The 20069-nt window shown below is 49.4% G+C and overlaps 2 protein-coding genes across 7 annotated transcripts; both read left to right on the forward strand.

The window, feature by feature from the left end:
- Nucleotides 1-422: 422 nt before the first annotated feature.
- On the forward strand, nucleotides 423-13591 carry BLVRB (biliverdin reductase B). Its single transcript, XM_045531967.1, has 5 exons — nucleotides 423-626; nucleotides 7171-7335; nucleotides 7475-7564; nucleotides 10672-10800; nucleotides 13338-13591. The coding sequence occupies exons 1-5, from the start codon at nucleotides 548-550 to the stop codon at nucleotides 13493-13495; spliced, it is 621 nt and encodes a 206-aa protein (XP_045387923.1). The 5' UTR covers nucleotides 423-547; the 3' UTR covers nucleotides 13496-13591.
- Nucleotides 13592-16004: 2413 nt separating this feature from the next.
- On the forward strand, nucleotides 16005-19309 carry SERTAD3 (SERTA domain containing 3). 6 transcript variants are annotated; one of them, XR_006730109.1, is made up of 3 exons: nucleotides 16005-16074; nucleotides 18069-18866; nucleotides 18971-19309. XR_006730109.1 is itself a non-coding variant. In XM_045531971.1 (3 exons), the coding sequence occupies exon 3, from the start codon at nucleotides 18075-18077 to the stop codon at nucleotides 18666-18668; it is 594 nt and encodes a 197-aa protein (XP_045387927.1). In that variant the 5' UTR covers nucleotides 16016-16158; nucleotides 17573-17850; nucleotides 18069-18074; the 3' UTR covers nucleotides 18669-19309. The 6 variants fall into 6 exon arrangements, 5 of the variants coding, with proteins under 5 accessions (XP_045387925.1, XP_045387927.1, XP_045387928.1 ...); XM_045531971.1 differs by adding an exon at nucleotides 17573-17850 and having other exon boundaries at nucleotides 16016-16158; nucleotides 18069-19309; XM_045531972.1 differs by adding an exon at nucleotides 17573-17846 and having other exon boundaries at nucleotides 16016-16158; nucleotides 18069-19309.
- The last annotated feature ends 760 nt before the right edge of the window (nucleotides 19310-20069 follow it).

Genomic DNA, 20069 nt, shown 5'->3' on the forward strand with positions numbered 1-20069 from the left:
ACATAGACACGCACAGTGTCGCACACACAGTCCTCCCTCATTTTGTCACGGTGCCTGTTCGAGGGATGCCCTGGGGCATAGTATGAGTCCCAGCTCTGCCTCTAGGCTTTGGGAGGAGCGTGGAGACCGGTGGGCGTGGCTCCGTTAGCCCCGCCCTCCCCGAGTGGCTGGAGCACGGAGACGCGGTGCTGAGTGACACGCTCTTCTGGCTCCACCCACTCACGCCCTGTCTAGATGGAGGCGGGGTCTTATAGGGCCTCGGCTTCCAGCCTGAGTGGCGGACGGAGAGGGCGACGCTGGTCGTTGGTCGGAGAGCCAATGAGAGCTGAGTCCTGCCCCGCCCACCTGCGTTCCTCCCTGCTGGAGGCGTGGCCTGTGTAGCCCCGCCCCTTGGCTTGAACGGAGCTCAGCGGGGCCGAGGCGTGGCCCTAGGAGCCAGCTCCGCCCCGTTGTTCCCGCTAGAAAAGGGCAGAGGGCGCCACCCGCAGCCGCTGGGTTTCCGTGTGTCCTGAGACCCTGGAACCTTGCGCTCCCACGACCCGGCAGCATGGCCGTCAAGAAAATCGTGATCTTCGGCGCCACTGGCAGGACCGGGCTCACCACCCTGGCACAGGCGGTGCAAGCAGGCATGAGCTGGGGCGGGTGGGGGACGTCACGGGGTCCACGGGCATAGCATTAGGAAGGGGCAACATGGGCCACCAGTGCCCCAGCCAGGTGTGTGAGGACTCAGGGGGGCAGAGCAAGTGGCTATGGGGGCAGAAATGGGGAAGGCTATGAGATCCAATTTTATGTAAGTCCAAGGCATAGGAATTGGCCATGGGAGCCTGAGGACTCTAGTGACACCATTGTGTGTAAACGCAAGGCTCTTATGCAGTGTGGTGGTTGTTAGCACACTCAGAGTGGGTTTGTTTACTAAGCCAGGCCCAGCTAGGCCCAGCCAGGCCCAGCACCAACCACTCTTCACATGTGTTAAATCCTCCCAGCCCTTATATGGGGTAGGAACTAGTATCACCCCACTTGACAGATGAGAAAACCGAAGCCTAGAGAATGACTTGCCCAATGTCACACAGTTGTTAAGTGACAGTGCTGGGATTTGAACCCAGCTCATGCTCTTAACCACCAAAAGTCCACAGGCTCTTGGCTTGGGCACAAGAGCTAGAAATTGAAAAAGCTGGGGGGCAGGTTGCTGTAAGCACCTAATGGAAAGAAAGCACAGACATGAGTGAAGACTTAGGGCCACTAGTCCTGGGAAAGTTAATGAGGGCTGCAAATTGAGAGTTCCCCCAGTAGAGGGGTTAGGAAAGGGGATAGATAGCCATCGGTCAGCATCCTTTGCCCCCACGGTCCAGACAATGCCAACTCCCGCGGGGCCTGGGACTTCCAGATATAGGGCCCCACCCCTGCTGGCTTTGGTGACTCTGAAGATACTAACTATCTGGGTCCTCCAAAAGGGTGGAGGCCACCAGGATGCCACTCTATCCTGTCTCCCAGCCCAGCCCTCCCCTGGAGGAACTATGCCTGAAAGTTCCTGGTTAGACCAATGGCTTTCCTCCTGTGCAGGGAGACCTATGAGGATCTTGACTTGTGGAGAGGGGGAGAGCCATGGGCCTCTCGGTTAAAACCAATTTGCTGGTAAGCATTTCTGGGAGGAAGAGTGGGGAAGGAAGTAATGAAGAAGTAGAGAGGTGCTGAGTCATTTGGAAATCCACTGAATTCCACTCCCCCATCCTGCTGGTCACAGGTGGGACTGCACCCAAGGGAATTGAGAGCTGGGGCTTATGGTGTACCTAACTCTGAAAAGTTTCCTTGCAACTCTGAGACTAACTGTCCCCATCAGAAAAAGGAAGGGCTTAGACGAACTGGAGTTCTCAAAGGTTCTGGAGGGCCAAGAGTCATGACAGGCACAGACTCTAGTGCCAGCCATGTTCTATGCATAGTTGGTGCTCAGTAAACACTCTTTGGCTGGGTGAATTCAGATTATACCCTAGCACTGAATTCTGCAGGCTGTAGATCAGACTCACTTAGGTAAAAATTCAACGTTGTCCACCTACTAGCTGTGTGATGCTGCCCCAGCTGCCTAAAATTGCCTGTTTCCCCATTCTCAAAATGGGCAGGGGAACAATACCTACCTGGTAGAGTTGTTGCAACCTGGTGCTTCTCTAACTTTGAGCGATAGTGAGTTCTGAAATATATTTAATTGGTCAAAACAGTATAAAAATGTATCACATGTTAAATATTAGTCTTATGAAACTTTTGTTTCAATTATATATCTGTGGGTTTGTGTGCACTGGGATAGACTGTGAAATCTATTTTGTAGCGAGCGTTGAGATGAAAAAAAGCTTAAAAAGGGAATGACCTCTGCAATTTACTCTCAAATAGTAGGGAAAAACTGCATATATACATCTATTTCTGTATATATATATGTACACATGTATATAATTATGCATTAATATATGTTATATATATGCACACAAACGAAGGATAAATCAAAAACAAATATGATGAATCTCTTGCAACTTCTCTATAGGTCTGGATTTATTTCAAACTAAAAATTTACCAAAAAAACTAAATAAAGTAAGGGATTTGTTTTAAAAAAAAGTTTGGAAATGACTCACAAATGCTCTTGTTTTGTGTAAAAGGTAAAATCTGTGAATTCTGAAACTGTGCTTTTTTGGTCTAGTAGCCACTAGCCACATGTGGCTCTTTAAATTTAAATTTAATGTGAGTTGTGTTAAAAACATTTTTCTGAAAAACACCCCATTCATCTGTGGAAAGAGCATAGCACTGCCCTTGGCACATACAAAGTTCTTAATAAGCGTTGTCACTAATCATAATGCAACACTGATGGGGACCCTTGTGTTTGTACCTGTGTCAAAGCTCTCACTGTCTGTGAGAATATGTACCTTAATTTGTTTGGGCTGCTGTAACAGAATACCTTAGACTGGATAACTTATAAACAAGAGAAATTTATTTCTCACAGTTCTGGATTTTGGGAAGTGTAAGATCAAGGCACAGTGGTGTCTGGTGAGGGTCTGTTCTTCATAGACCTTTTAACTATATTCTCACCTGGTGCAAGAGGCTAGCTAGCTCTCAGGGGTCACTTTTATAAGGGTACTAATCCCATGCATGAGGACAGAGCCCTCATGACCTAATCATCTTCCAAAGACCCCACCTTCTAATACCATCGCCTTGGTGATTAGGTTTCAGCATATGAATTTGAGGAGCCACAAACATTTAGACCACAGCAACATGTTTCTAAAATATATATATACATACCAAAAAGAAGAATACCCACAGTTGACTAGATTGGCTCCACGCAAGCCCCTGCTGCTTCCCCATGTGTGAGGGCACCACAGGTCTTGTGTCATTCCGTTATGAAAGGTGTCACATATGATGGGGATGCCTGGTGTTGTGATCCTCATGTCAGAGACAAGGAAGCGGAGGTCCAATCAGGGAAGGTGTTGCTTGAGGTGCCTCAGCCAGTAAGTGGTAGAGCTGGAGTTCGAACCTAGGTCCATAGGTTCAGTAAAGCCTGTGTTTCTGTGTTTATAAAGGGTCTGGAGATGGCAGTGACTATGACATAGTCCCTGAATTCACAGGGTCTTGGTTTACTCCAGGTTATTCCAGGTCAGTATAAGGAGAGCCATGACAGAGGAAGTTCGAGTGACTGGGGGACCTGGGGAAAGAGGGTGAAGGGTGTTCCAGGCAGAGGGCACAGCACGTGCAAAGGACAGGAGGCAGGAAGCAGCATGCGGAACTGAAGGAAGTGCAGTGGGTGCTGGCTGAAGAGGGCAGCAGCTCCAACAGAGGCTGGAGAGAAGAGGTCAGATCCTGAGGGGCCTTGAAGGCTGTCATGAGGACTGTGGCTTTATCACAGGCCATTGAGGGGTTTCAGGAGGGATCAGAGCAGGGAGGCACTAGATATAACTGTGGAAAGCTCTGTCTGTCTAGCTGTCACGTGGAATATGGATTGGAGGGGACAGGACTGGGTCTGGGAGCTCAGGGACCAAGAAGGAGACTCAGGGCTGGACCAGGCCAGCGGATAAAATCGTGAAATGATTACAAATCATAATAGTGGCAAACAACCAGATAACACTTATTTCTGTACCAGGTACTACCCTAAACTTTTTGTTAATTTGTTTTAATTTTGCTTTTGAATTTTCTAGAAGAGCTTTGTGAGCTATAACTCACATACCATACAATTCACCCATTTAAATTATACAATTTGGCCGTGCAAGGTGGCTCACGCCTGTAATCCTAGCACTTCGGGAGGCAGAGGTGGGAGGACTGCTTGAGGCCAGGAGTTCGAAACCAGCCTGAGCAAAACTGAGACCTGGTCTCTACAAAAAATAAAAGAATTAGCCGGGTGTAGTAGTGTCCACCTGTAGTCCGTACTCCCAGCTACTTGGGAGGCTGAGACAAGTGGATCACTTTGAGCCCAGAAGTTTGAGGTTGCAGTGAGCTACAATGATGCCACTGAACTCTATCCCTGGTGACAGAGTGAGACCGTGTCTCAAAAAAAAAAAAAAAGTATATATATATATATCTACACACACACACACACACACACACTAAAGAGTTGTGCAAATTCCGTTATAATCAATTTAGAACATTTTCATCACCCTAAAAAGAAACCCCTAGAAGTCACTCCCCATTTTCCTGCCCAACCCCTCCCCCAGCCCTAGGCAACCACTCATCTACTTCCTATTTATATGGATTTGCCTGTTGTGGACATTTCATATAAATAGAATCATACCATATTGGTTCTTTGTGATTGGCTTCTTTCACTTAGCAAAAAACATTTTCTCAAAGTTCATCCATGCTGTAGTATATATCTGTATGTCATTTATTTTTATTGCCAAATATTACATTGTATGGATATAATACATTTTATTTATCCATTCTTCCATTGATGGATGTTTGGGTTGCTTCAGCTACTATGAATAATGCTACTATGAACATTCTCGTGCAAGTTTTTATGTGAATATGTGTTTTCTTTTTTTTTGGCAATTAATTAACTTTCTCAAGTTGAATGTTTTCTTTGCTTTTGGGCATATATCCAGGAGTGGAATTGCTGAGTCATATGGTAATTCTATGTTTAATCTTTTGAGGAACTGCCAGATTGTTTTCCAAGACAGCTGCTTTATTCAGCAGCATATGAGGGTTCCAGTTTCCCCACATGTGCATCAACACTTACATCTGTCTTTTTTATTATAGCCATCCTCATAGTCTTGCTCTGTCGCCCTGGGTAGAGTATAGTGGCGTCACCATAGCTCACTGCATCCTCAAACTCCTGGGTTCAAGCGATCCTCTTGCCTCAGCCTCCCGAGTAGCTGGAACTACAGGTGTGTGCCACCAATCCCGGCTAATTTTTGTATTTTTAGTAGAGACGGGGTCTTGGTCTTGGGAAGCCAAGGCAGAAGGATCACTTGGGGCCAGGAGTTCGAGACTAGCCTAGGCAACATAGTGAGACCCCATCTGTATGAAAAAAAAAACAGATTGGAAAATTAGAGTCACTTTACAAATCAGAGAAATTAAGTGACTTGCCTAGGGCCACATAGATAGCTAATGGTAGGGCTGGGATTCAAAACCAGGGTTGCTTTGAGGATTGAATGAGTTAATAAATGTAAGGCACTTGGCAGCTGACACATAGTGAGTACTCTATAAATATTATTTATTATTAGCATCATCATTGCCCCAAAGTGTAAAAATCTCCCATCGTTTATTTTTGAAATAAATAATAACAGCTGTCAAGAGAAATGGACCAATTCTATTCATTTTCCTTTTCCTTTATCATTTCTGGGGTAAGGGATTAATCCTGTGTTAGCTGCAAATGGTGACCAATGAGGTTTCTTTGTTAACATCATTACGGATTCACAGATTTTTATATTTTTGATGTGTTTGAATTCTTTTGGACACTCATGCTCTCCCTGCTTTGCCCAGCGGGAGCCCCTTCAAGTGGCTTCTATGTCCTTTAAACATTGCCCCATCATTCCTTAAATACTGCCTTACCTGCTGGCAGTACAAGATGCTTCATCCTCATCCTGTCCTTTCTCTGCCCCAGTCCAGCAATCAGCCATCCCCCCAGGAGCTCTGGGTCATTTTTCAGAAGAATGAACTTCAGAGTCTATCTTAGCTTGGGCTGCCTCAACAAAATACTGTACCAAAGGCTGAGTGGCTTAAACAATAGTCATTTATTTTTTGCAGTTCTGGAGGCTGGGAAGTCCAAGATCAAGGTGCCAGTCGATGTAGTCCCTCTTGAGGGTCCTTCTTGCTGTGTTCTCACATGGTGGGGGGAAGAGAGAGAGAGAGAAAGAGGGAGAGAGGGAGAGAGAAAGAGAAAGAACACTCTGGTCTCTCTTCTTATAAGGACACTAATCCCATCATGGGGGTCCATCCTCATGACCTCATCTAAACCTAATCACCCCCTAAAGGCCCCACCTCCAATCACATCATATCGGGGGTTAGGGCTTCAATATATGAATTGGGAGTGGGGTACAAACATTCAGTCCATAACTGAGACCACAATTAATCGTTTTATTTCTAAAATATCACCATTAAAATACACCCAAACATTAACATCCTTTGCCACTGTTTAAAACAGAGGAAGAACTATATTAGTCGTGAACTTTATAATGCGTGTGTATGTGTATTTTAGGGGCAGGAGACAGTTATCAAAACTTCTTTTGGGAGGGGACATACTGAGGCGATATTCAAAATCTTTAATAACCCCTAAGGAAGGGCCAGGCCCAACGGCAGTAAGGCCAGGGACAGGGTCTGGGCCTAATCCCAGTGCTGATCAGTTTCATGGCAACTCATGGTGTTCTCTGTACCTCAGTTTCCTCCAGGACCATGGATGGGGGCATAGACCAGTGCGATGCCTGGCATTAACCCTTTAGTCGCTGGAGGGTGGGAAGTCTATAGGGGAGCGCCTTGGAGGCCTCAGTGCAGATTTTTTGTGAATCAGCATGAAAGTATCACCTATTTTAACAGCTAGCTGAACACTGACTGTAGGTCTGCCAGCAAAAATGTTTGAAGACCACTGCCCCAGAACAGGAGACCTAGGGGATGAATCTGGGGACTCATGCTGCCCTCCTGGACCCTCCCGCTGCAGCCCCAGAGCCCCAGCCCGCCAGCCCACTGACCGCCTCTCTGCTCCTCTGCCCACAGGTTACGAAGTGACGGTGCTGGTGCGGGACCCCTCCCGGCTGCCGTCTGAGGGGCCCCAGCCGGCCCACGTGATTGTGGGCGATGTTCGGCACGCGGCAGACGTGGACAAGGCCGTGACTGGGCAGGATGCTGTCGTCGTGCTGCTGGGCACCGGCAATGACCTCAGTACTGAGCCCCCCCTCTGCCCGCGGCCTCCCCCTGCACCTCGGCCCCCAGCACCGCCCCCGCCTCCCGCCCCGCCCCTGCCACCCCCGCCACCACCGCCGCCGCCTACCAGTGACAGCCACTCTCTGTCCCCTCTAAGGTCCCACTACAGTGATGTCCGAGGGCGCCCGGAACATTGTGGCAGCCATGAAGGCTCATGGTGTGGACAAGGTCGTGGCCTGCACCTCGGGTGGGTGGTGGGGTCATGGGGGTGGGGCTGAACTGGAGGGTGGGTACCGGACAGGCAGCCCAGAGGCCTCTGAAAGATGGCACTGGAGCCATTCCAAGTTACCATGCATTTACTGAGCACCAGCTGTGTGCCTGAACCTTGCTGGGTGATGCTGAGGATACAGTGGTGACGAACGCAGCCCTGGGCGCTGCTCTGGGGGCACACAGATGGGGGAGGGTGGAGAACAGGTCCATGATCAAACTGACACCCCAGATAATCAGAGCGAGGATGGGGGAGGCACAGGCAGAGGGGTCAGGATGGGAGAAGCCTAGAGGACTGTGGGAGCCCAGAGGAGGCATCTGACCCGGCCTCCCAGAGGAAGTGACAGAGCTGTGGCTGCATGCCGGTCCTCTGCCCCCACAGAGCCCCCAGGTATGGAGACATGGACATTAAACAAATGGTTGTCCTGAGTAATCCAAAGGGAAGCTACAGGGTGCAGAACAGGAGCAGTTCATGCTAACAGCATTTATTGAGCACTCACTGTATGCTAGGTGCTATCTGAGCACCATAGGGATAAATGCCACTTAATCCTCCCAAAACTCCTTTGAGTACTCATACTCAAAGTAACACATAGTAGGTGCTGCAATTTTAGAATGGTCCACTCTTCAGTTTTGGTTTGGTTTTTTTTTCTTCCATGTCCTGAAGACCAATTTGAGTGGTTAAGACAAGTTTTGCTTCCATGGAAGAAACTATAAAATTGATTTAATCTGCTTTGTTTTATTTACAAAATTTTTCGATTAGATTTTTTTTAAAATATTGAAGTCATTCAAGTTGACAACTAAAATTATTTTTTAAAAAATATTAAAGTCTTGGCTGGTTGCGGTGGCTCACGCCTGTAATCCTAGCACTCTGGGAGGCTGAGGCAGGTGGATTGCTCGAGGTCAGGAGTTCGAGACCAACCTCAGCAAGAGCGAGATCCCGTCTCTACTAAAAATAGAAAGAAATTATCTGGCCAACTAAAAATATATATAGAAAAAAAAATTAGCCAGGCATGGTGGCGCATGCCTGTAGTCCCAGCTACTCGGGAGGCTGAGGCAGTAGGATCGCTTAAGCCCAGGAGTTTGAGGTTGCTGTGAGCTAGGCTGACGCCATGGCACTCTAGCCCGGGCAACAAAGCGAGACTCTGTCTCAAAAAATATATATATATATTAAAGTCTTATGTGCGCCAGGATTTGGCTGGTTTTTTTTTTCTTTTAACTTTTAACTTTTTATTTGGAAATAATCTCAAACTTACAGAAAAGTTGGAAAGACGCCAATGTCTCTCTCTCTCTGACCCATTTGAAGGTGACAACACATCATGGTCATTTACTTCAGTGTGTCTTTCCTTAACGTATTTTTTTCAGTTTTTTGTCATGAAAATTTTCAAACAGAAAAGTTGAAAGAATAATAATAGAGTGAACACCCATATTCCTGCCATCTTGATTCAAAAACTGTTAATGCTTATCCTTATTGGTTTGCCTGTGCACACACACAGACACAAATAATTTTTGGTTTTATTTTTGTTTTCCTAAACTATTTAAAATGAAGTCGCGGACCCAGGAACACCTTCACCGATTCCTAAGAAAAGAAAGGACTTTCTCTTCTAGAACCACAGTACTACTGTCACACCTGAGAAATTTAACACTAGTTCTCCTCTAGCCTCTAATTATTAGAGTCTAATATTTATTCCCTCAATATCCAATTTCAAGGTAAAAGATTAGAAGGATCCTTGTCATCTAAGAAGCTTGGCATTTATCCAGTAGGGCTTGGGGAGGATTGTTTTTTAGGAGGTGTCTGAGAAGATTAGAAAGAAACCCAGGGTAAAACACAGACTGGATTTGAGATTGCGTGCTGGAGGCTGGACGCTGGCAGCAATGTTGAGTGAGGAAGAGGGGAACTAGGGCCTGAGATCCTTGCTGGGTGGCCTGGGGTCACCACTGTACACTCTGAGCCTCAGTCTTCTCATCTATAAAGAGGGAACCCTGTAGACTAAAATTCTTCAGGAGGATTAAAAAACAAAAAAACAGGGAATCCCACTCCCTGTGAATCCATGAGACAATTAGTGACCACTAATTGAGTTTTCCTCTGTGCCATACCTTTTTATAACTGCTAGTACTAACTCAGATAATTTCTGTTATTTCAGTTTACACATGAGGTAACAGAGGCCGCTGGCCAGTGGTAGATCCAGAATTTGAATCTAAGCAGAACCTAAGCTTTTAACTATTTCACCAAACAGCTCCTAAAACATTTAGCATAGTTCTTGGCATATGGTGAAGTGATCCATAAATGTCAGCTGGTATTATAGCTTAGCCAAGGCTACTTCCTGCACCAAATATTTAGTGAGTACCTGTAGTGTTCCTGCCCCTCTAAGGGCTAGGGATGGAGCAGTGAACATAGATACATAGACAAACAGATAGAAAACAAGACACCAGCGTTACTTGACGGTGTAGCAGGGGAAGGGTGCTAGGGAGAAAACCAGGCAGAGCAAAGGGGATTGGCTATGCTGGGCTCAGGAAGGGTTTTTTTTTTTTTCAATTTTAAATAGGATGATCTAGGAAAGCCGCATTGAAAGGTGACCTTTGAGTGAAGTCTGCAAGGAAAAGGAGGGAGCCATGTGGCTGAGAGGGAAGTGCACTGCAGGCAGAGGGATCAGCCACTGCAAAGGCTGTGAGGCTGCAGCAGAGGAGTGAGGGGAGAGCTGATGGGATCAGATCAGGTGGGGCTTGCTGGGCTGGACTTGAGGACTTTGCTTTGTGAGTGAGATAGAGCCAAGGATATGACCTGACGCAGGTGCTCACAGGCTCCCTCTGCCTACCTGGAGGGGGCAGGGCAGGGCGACCAAGGAGGAAGCTGTTGCACTGGTCCAGGCAAAAGGTAGTAGTGGACAGGACTAGGTGGGGTGAAAAGAGGTTAGATTTGAGATTACTGTGATCCGCTGACAGCGCTTATCTGGAGTGTGAGAGAAGAAGAGGAGGCCAAGAGGACACACAGTTTTTGCAACTGGAAGGCAGTGGTGAGCCACAGCAGGATCTAGTCCTGGAACCAAGACAAGGGAGCCCAGGCTGACCCTGCCCTGTGTCCTCCCCTAGCCTTCCTGCTGTGGGACCCGGCCAAGGTGCCCCCACGACTGAAGGATGTGACTGATGACCACATCCGGATGCACAAGGTGCTGCAGGAATCCGGCCTAAAGTATGTGGCTGTGATGCCACCACACATAGGTAAGTGGGGTGGGGACCCGGTGGCACTGACGCCACCAGCCTGTTCCCTCCTGCCCTCTGGGGAGATCTGCAGGGCCTTCCCTGGCCACCCTAAAATTGCAAACCTTCCTGTGATATTGTGAAAAATAGATTTGGTCTTCCTTCGCCAAATCCTGGCATATAATTCCCTTGGAAGCTCCAAGGTGACAAATGTCTTTTTGTTTTCTAATGAGTTGACTGGTGGCTAGAAGCCCCCTTGGTAGCTTCAGGATGGGGGCTGGTCACCAGAAAGACTGAGGCAGGTTTTGAGGGTTGGGACTTTTCCCCCCAACCCGAAACCCCAGTGGCCCAGAGGACCCAGGTGGTGTCATCTGCAGAACTGATTGCTTTCTTTTTTTTTTTGAGACAGAGTCTCCCTTTGTTGCCCAGGCTAGAGTGAGTGCCGTGGCGTCAGCCTCGCTCACAGCAACCTCAAACTCCTGGGCTTAAGCGATCCTACTGCCTCAGGCTCCCAAGTAGCTGGGACTACAGGCATGCGCCACCATGCCTGGCTAATTTTTTCCATATATATTTTAGTTGGCCAGATAATTTCTTTCTATTTTTAGTAGCGACGGGGGTCTCACTCTTGCTCAGGCTGGTCTCAAACTCCTGACCTTGAGCGATCCACCCGCCTCGGCCTCCCAGAGGGGCTAGGATTACAGGCGTGAGCCACTGCGCCCGGCCTGCTTTCTTGATGTGTGGGGAAACCACCCCATACACACAGTAGGTCACAGAAATCTTCTTTCTGTGTTGATTGTTGAGAGAGTAGGAAAAGTGCTTCACTTTGGTTTTTTCCCTGTATCCTCAGACTTCCTCCCCACGTTTTCTATCCTCCTTCCCTGCTTTATTTTACCTCCTTTCTAACATACCGTTTGGTTATCTCAGCTTAACGATTCACCCAAAATGTAGAAATGTAAAACAACTATCATTTACTATAATTATCTATCTCAGTACTGGGAGCTGACTAGGCTCAGTGGGTGGGTGGTTTTTGCTTGGGGTCTCTCATGGAGTTGTTTTGTTTTGTTTTTTCTCTCATGCAGTTGTGAAGTCGGTTGGTGGCTGGGCATAAAGTCACGTATTTAATTGTCAAAAAAATCTTTTAAAAAAAATTCTAGATTCTTGATCAGATTTTTAAAATATGCTTTCAACCTGCTCCCCCCCCCACACCCAATCAGCATCCAACTGAGGGTCAGACACATTTATTTAATAGCTGCCATGTCACCTTTAATTGGGAACAATCTCCCATGCCTTTTTTTTTTTTAAGTTTCTCATAACATTAACCAGGTCAGGTGACTTTTTAAATGTCCCACATTCTGGATTTTTCTAGTTGTTTTCTCACAGATTCAGATTAAACATTTCGGGCAGGAATGCCACCATGGGTGTGTTGCTTATTTCGCATGATTACAGCAATGTCCCTGCACGGGTGATACTACATTTGATCCCTAAGTTTAATTGGTTACTGTCAGATATTATTTTTATTTTTTTCATTATAAAAGCTATCTGTGTGAAGATATTATTTTTAATTATCATAGTGCAGCCACTAAATGCCCTCTCAGCAGCCAGGTTATGCCTGCCCACTATCCCCAGTAAGACCTAGCTGTACCCCTGGCATCAGGACACACCAACTCCTTGTTCACAAGATCAGAAAAATATGACTGCTCTTCCACTGCCTATAAAATGCAGACCCACACTTGACGGGTCTCTCAGTCTCCCCATAGGGGTCCAGAGAAAGGAAAGCATCCAGAGGGAGGGGCCCAAATCTAGCCTTTGCCAGAGGGAATTGACCCTTTGTAACCCTGGGATGTGACTTCCTCTCTCCAAGACTCAGTTTGCCCATTTGTAAAATAGGATTAATAATAGGTCCCGGCCAGGCATGGTGGCTCACGCCTGTAATCCCAACACTTTGGGAGGCCGAGGCAGGAGGGTTGCTTGAGGCCAGGAGTTTGAGACAAGTCTGGGCAACAGAACAAGACCCAGTTTCTACAAAAAAAAAAAAAAAAAATTTGCTGAGGGTGGTGCTGCAGGCCTGTAGTCCCGGCTACTCAGGAGGCTGAGGCAGGAGGATCCCTTCAGCCCAGGAGTTTGACGCTGCAGTGAGCTATGATTGTGCCACTGTACTCTAGCGTGGGTGACAGAGCAAGACCCTGTCCTCAAAAAATGATAATAATAGTAATAATAATAGGTCCTACCTGTCCTCTGCTTTATTTCTCCCATCTAACATACTGTCTGTTTTGCATTCTTATATTAGTTGCCTTTTCTTAGTGAATGTCTGTATCCTCAGGGCAGGGATTCTTGTCTTTATTGTCCCTTGTTGGGTGTCCGTAATAGGTAATCAATGAGGCTTTGCTGACAGAATGAAACAAAGGGTGTAGACAAGTGACCACAGGTGGGAAGTCCATTCTCAGCTGTTATACCACCTGGGCTGGGCACACAGTGGGCCCCCTGGGAAGGTTATCGCCTGTTGGGGGAGGGGAACGGACATCTGCTCCACCCAGTCCCTCTTGTCTTTACCTTTATAGGAGACCAACCGCTCACTGGAGCCTACTCAGTGACCCTGGATGGACGAGGGCCCTCAAGGGTCATTTCCAAACACGACCTGGGCCACTTCATGCTGCACTGCCTCAACACTGCTGAGTACGATGGGCACAGCACCTATCCCTCCCACCAGTACGACTAGGACTCTGGCCCCATCTAGGAGGATGGCCTGTGGGAAATGAGGAACAGAGGAAGGGAGCAATAAATTTTGAGCCAAGAGCTTCAAATTGTTCTAGAAGACCTGACTCTGACTCTTCCTCTCTCTGCCTTTGTCTGAGTATTTCAGTGTCTCCCTCTGCCTCCTTCTGTGTCACATTTTCTGGGTATTCAATCATTTATTTGTTCAGTAAGTTTATTGAGTCCTTCCTCTGTGTCCAGCCCTGTGCTAAGGACCCGGTGGTGACTGTGGGGACCCAGTGGTGGCCAAATAGCCATGAGTCCTGCTTTCATGGACCTCACAGTCCAGTGGGAAATCTGCCCCAGCTTGAGGAGCAAAAAGAGCTGTGTGGCAGAGGGGACGTCCAACCTGAAACCTGGTCTGGTAAAAATAGGCCAAGAGAAGGTTCTAGGGCATGACAGTATTCCCAGCAGAAGGAACGACATGAGTGAAGGCCAGGAGCCATGAAGAACTAAAATCTGTCCCCTACAGCTAATAATACTTCTACTCTGTGGCGAGGATGGTTAGAACTAAGCGGCTGGTCCATGGAAGCCCAATTGTGTCATAAAACCTTGAGCTTTATTCTGAGGTTTTATGCAAGGAGTGGAGTAAATGGGGGTGAGGGACAGTCAGGGGTGTGTTTTATAAAGCTTCCCTTGCCTACTGTGTGAACGTGGGGCACAAGAGTGGAGGCTGAGAGCCAGGGGAGTTGGACCAAGGCAGAGGCTTTGAGGAGGGGAGGAGAGAGTGGGTGGCAGGAGCGCTCAGGAGCCTGAGTGGACAGTCCCTGTGGGAGGAGAGGGAGGCATCCAGGGAGAAGAGCAGGGCTATGGGCTGTAACCTGGGGACAGAGTGACAGTAGGGGCTTCCTGAGGATCCTGGGGGAGGAGCAGTTTTGGGAGGGGGGAGGGGAAGCATTGCCCCTTCGTAATCATGTCCCTCTTTGGAATCTACTGTCTCCTTCCTTTGTTCCCAGGGACACTTTCCCCAAGTCTGGGTGAGCCACTCTTCTCTCCCTACCTCCAACCCTCTCCACCTATCCACCTATCCTCCTGCCCACTTGTATTCTCTGAGAAATCCTTTCCTGCAAACTGCAGGACGACTTGGTAAACAAACTGGAACTGGCAAGAACTGGCCTGAGGAGCCTTAAACCTCCCTTCCCTGAGGTCGCCTGGAGAAAACTCGTTGTGGGGGTGGGGCATGACTGGTGCAGGCTTTCGGAGGACATTGGCAGTGTTTTATTTCAGCTCTCTCAATTTCTCTTTCTTGGACACTGCTTGCTGAGCATTTAACCGACTTTGACTGGGCACCTGCTCAGTGCCCAGCCCAGTGCTGGGTAACGCTGCGGACCAAGCGGCTGGTGACAGATACAATCTTGGTACTCGTCCTCTGGGAGCCCACGGTCCAGACAGTGACAGCCCAGGACTGGGATGGGGGAAGCACAGGAGGCCATGGGAGCCCGGAACGGGTCCTAACCTAACCTGGACTGTCAGGGAGGGCATGGCAGAGGAGAACACCTTTGAGATGAGTTCTGAACAGAGGCAGCCTGGGAACTGAACGTATATTTTCAGGATGAGGAAACAAGCTTAAAGATCCAGAAGCCTTTCATTCTCTCTCTCTTTTTTTTTTTCCAGCTCAGGTAGCAAAACTGAGATCATTCTCATTTTGGAGCAGTCGTTGTAGGCACTGGAACAAGGCAGGGGAGAAAACAGACAAAAATCCCTCTTTTCGTGGTGGTGGTGGGCGCTTGAAGCCGTTTTAGAAAACCGGAAAGTGAACTGGTGCGGCAGAGAAGCAGGGAGCAAAGAGAGTGCCGGAGGGCAGACGGTGAAGGGCTTTGTGGCAAAGGAAGGAGTTTGAACTTTGTCTCTAGGGCGGTGGGGAACCATGAACTACTTCCCAGCAGCGGAGGAGCCATCCTGAGAAAGGAGAGAGGGTGGGTCCCAGGAGGGACGCCAGGGCCGGGAAGACCTGAGGATTAAGAAGCGGCCGCGGGGTAACGGGTGGGGGTAACGGGTGGGGGTAGCCGGAGGGCCGGAGGAGGGGCGGGGCTGCGGTCGCCCAGGCAACACAGGCCGCGCCAAACTATTGGCTGGGCTTTCGCCGCGTCATCCGGCCGCGCTCACAGCACCGCCCTCGGATCCCCGGGGGCGCGGCCTCCGCGAGTTGCTCAGCCCCGCTCCCCTGGAAAGTGGGGAGCAGAAGCGCAAATCTGCCGGTCTTGCCCCGCCGTGGGGTTCAGGCTGGGTGTAAAGGGACCGCAGACAGCAACGCTGACGCTCTCCGAGCGAGGACTGTGACTGAGTTGAAGGAAGCGGTTTTGATAGACCTGTCACTCTCCACTCTGAAGACGCAGCCCCGCCCCCTGGCAAGTCGGAATCCTTTAAATGGCCCAGGGCGCTAGGGAAGGGCGGGCGGAGCGGGCGTCTCCTGGCTACCGGAGTGGCTCCGCCCAGCCAATCGGCGCCCCGCGGCGGGCAGGACTCCAGCCAATCGCGGCTCGCAGCTCGGCTCCGGAGCCGAGCTGGGTGGGCCCGAGGCCAGAAGTAGAGGCCCCCGCGGAGGTGAGCGAGGCCCCAACCCAGCCCTGGTGGGTCGCGACGCTGTAGGCGTTTCGGGAGGTGGTTGTTGAGAACCTGGTGGCTGAGGTGAGGAGTGGCCGCCTGGCTTGGGATCTACCTTGGGTGGGGGAGGGGGAGGGCGAGGCGCGCCCCCGAGATTTGCGGGGGCGGGGTCTGGGCGGGAACAGGGGGCGCAGATTAAGGGTGATGATAGGGTTTGGAGGGTCTGGGGGTTCTCGAGACTTAGTTGGAGATTCACGATTGGAGGTTAGGTTGTTGGGGCAGGATTTTCAAGTGGAGGGAGTTTGAAGCTGGGACACGGGGTGTTTGGAGAAGCGAGAAAACCAAGGGAAGGAACTTTTGGGACAGGGAATCTGGAGATTAGACCCTGCTTGGGTCTTCCAGATGGGTTGAATTAGGGGTTCTGTAGTGTTCTGGAAAAAGGTGTGAGACGTTTGGGGCTGGGATCCTGAGCATTTGGAGAAGTGAGAGAACTAGGGTCAAGGAATTTTGAACTCCAAGACGCATTGGCAGGGAGTGGGTCCTGGGAAGAGTTCAGTGTTCTCATCTTGGGGTCGGGTGGGGAGTTTGGAGGTGAAGTCCAGAGGCGTTTGGAAGTCAGAAGAATGGGAGAAAGTTTGAGGAGAGGTATTGAAAGTGGGATACCTAGTCTCCCGAACGGAATGGATCGGCGAGCATTTGTCGTCTTTGAGCAGTGTGTTGGAGCCTAAGTCTCTGGACCCGAGGGTACTTTGGGAGAAGAATCCCGGACCTTCAGGGATCGGAGGGACTGGGAGAAAGCAGCTTTAGAGCTGTGGTCTGGGGTGGGGGAGGGGTATTCCGGGCGTGCAGCTCAGTCCCGACGCGCCGGAGGCACTGGGGGGCGGGGCTCGGCCGGCGCCCAGCAGCTGGACGTCCGGGTTCCCTTCCCCCACCCACCCGAGTCCCTGTGCGCATGCCCTAAGGGAGGGTTCGCGGGCGGGTGGGTTGTTAGTCTCGTTGGCGAGCAGAGGCCTGTGGGGATTGTAGTGCCTGCTCGACGTCAGTTCGTGTACCTGGCTGCTATTGGCCCACGTTTCCCAGAAGCCCCCGGGCCAAATTGGGGCGTTCCTGGATGCGGAATAGAGACCCGCAGGGGCGGGGCTTGGCGTGAGTTGAGTTCTAGCGAGTTTTCCTCTGGGGCACGCTTTGGGCGAAACTGAAAGCGCGGGCAGAGGGAATGGGGAAGGCCCCTTCCCTGTTCTTGGGAGTGCTCCCAGTCAGTTAAGGAAGAGGGCATGGACAGAAATATCCTACCCGGGAAGGAAGAATCTCGAAAAGAGGTGCCCTAACAGGGTTCCAGGTGGCTCGAGTATCGTAAGCACTCAAAACTATTTAATGAATAAATGGCAATTAACTCTTGTTCATTAAACACTTCCTGTGTTGTGGGCTCTGTGCATATACTCGCGGGATGCCCTTGACGGATGTAGTGAGAAGTATTTTTACAACCCCCATTTTACAGATGAGGAAACTAAGGCCCGGAGAGGTGATATCACATCACTTCCCAAGATCACACAGCTGAGCAGTGTACAAGGCGGAATTCAAACCCGGGATTCCCTACTTCCAGTCCAGATCCCTGTACTCCACACCTCTCTTGTGTGTGTGACATGTTTCGAGAAAGGAATATTGCGGAAGAACAGTTTTAAGATTCAGAGGGACCTGAGTTAGGTTCTTTACTTTGCAGATGAGGAAATTGATTCTCAAGGATGTAAATTCACTCTTTGAGGCCACAACAGGCAAGTAAGTGGGATTTAAACCAAGCTATGTTAAGTCTATGTCTTGCTTTCTTAATCTCATACATTTACTCACGTCTTTAGCTTTGTAGGATTCAGACAATTTTATTTTACAAATGAGTAAACTGAGGTTCGGATAATTAAAAATCAACAGCTATACAGGCCTGAGACAGGGGGGTTTGAACTAGCTCTACTATATCAGACTTGCCCTTCTTCTCTCCACAGGGCATCATGGTGGGAGGATTGAAGAGGAAGCACTCAGATGTGGAAGGGGAGGAGGAGGATGAGAAGAGGGACTGGAGTCCAGCAGGCCTTCAGAGCTACCAGCAAGCCCTGCTCCGCATCTCCCTAGACAAAGTGCAGCACAGCCTGGGTCCCCGAGCACCCAGCCTCCGAAGGCATGTCCTCATCCACAACACCCTCCAACAGCTCCAGGCTGCACTTCGCCTGGCTCCTGCCCCTGCCCTGCCCCCAGAGCCCCTCTTCCTGGGCGAGGAAGATTTCTCCCTGTCGGCCACCATTGGCTCTATTCTCAGGGAGCTGGAGACCTCCATGGATGAGACTGAGCCTCCTCAGAATCCAGTGGCTCCCCCAGGCCTTCAGAATGAATTGCCACCCCAGCCTGATCCAGTCTTCTTAGAAGCTCTGAGCTCCCGGTACTTGGGGGACTCTGGCCTGGATGACTTCTTTCTGGACATTGACACATCTGCAGTGGAAAAGGAGCCCGCACTGGTCCCGCCGGAGCCTCACAACCTTTTCTGTGCCCCAGGCTCCTGGGAGTGGAATGAACTAGATCACATCATGGAAATCATTCTTGGGTCCTAAAATTTTGATTTGGGGTGTGGGGAAATCCTTTCTCATGTCAGCCTAGGTAGGCTGGATCCCTGGATGCAACTTTGTGTGTCTGGGGGGAGGGCAGGGCGGGGCTCTAAGCAGTGACTGGCCTCCTTTCCTCCCATTTCAGGGTTCTACAAACTGTCTTGCATGTGTGTGTGTGTCTGGTTACCCCAGCCTTCTGTGAAGGTGGGTCTTCCTGAATTAATTTATCTCTTCCAAATGCCTTAATGAGACTCTGTTTCTGGGAGTCTGATTTTTCACTTACACATTTCTTCTGCCTTTCCCTCCAGTTCGTACTCCCCTTGTGACCACTGGGGCCTCAGGGAAGATAAAGAAAGCTAGGCCTGTCAAAGGATGACAGGGATGTGCTGCCAGGTTGCTATGGAAACCCAGGCTCTGCCTCTTGCACCTTGAGGGAGTGGGAGGGGCTGGTCCCCTCCTCCCAGGCTGAACCCCACTTCTTCACAGGACCCCAGTCCCAGCAGCCTCCTGATTCATAACCAGGCCGGACCACGTGCAATAGGGTGGAAACCAAACTGCTCCGTGCTACATTATTTAAAAGAAAGGCAGGGTTTGTGGTGGCTTTTTTATTGTAATTTTTTTTTTTAATAAAACTATTTTGGAAGGAGTGATGCTGTCTTAAGTTTCTAAGATTCACTGAGTCAATGGGAGGGACCTGTTAAGTTTCCTAGAGACCTGCACCCTTCATTGCCAAAGTTGAGGTAGGTATATCATTGTACATAACGATTATTGAGTGCTTGTTAAGAGCACTGTTCTAACCACTTTATTTGAATTAAGTCCTTTAATCCTCATGATTATATAGAAGTACATACTATTATCACATTTTATATAGGAGGAACCTGAAGTTCAGAGAGGCCAAGTCATTTGTTCAGGGTCACACAGCTAGGAAGAGCAAGGACCAGGGAGCTAGGACTCAAACTCGGTTGGCCTCCAAAGCCTTGTTCAGTCACCCCTTTCTTTGTATTGGATGTGTTACTGAGGCCCAGAGGGGAAAGAAGATGCCCAAATACCCCTAGTGCTAGAAGATTTTTTTTAGGAGACTGTTGGCTAGGAACCAAAGCCCAGAGTAGAGTTCGGTGCTAGTGCTTTGTTTAGGAGGTGCAAACCCAGGCTGGTGAGGAAATGGGGAGGGAGGCCAGAGAAGATGCAATGTGATGCGTTGCTGCACTGGCTATGCCTTCACAAAGACCTCTAAAGAGATGCAGCAGGTGAACTTGCACAGCATTAGGGACTTTACTGGAAGGGCTGGGAGGAGGAACCACACCTGGGTTTAGTGCATGGTGGATAAAGGTTGGGGATTTTCCTGTGGTTTCTGGATCAAAGCCACGTTTCTCACCCTGAGGGGGTCATTGCATCTAAGTCAGGAAG

This window comes from Lemur catta, chromosome 19 (assembly GCF_020740605.2).
Source record: "Lemur catta isolate mLemCat1 chromosome 19, mLemCat1.pri, whole genome shotgun sequence".
NCBI classification, from domain to species: Eukaryota; Metazoa; Chordata; class Mammalia; order Primates; family Lemuridae; genus Lemur; species Lemur catta.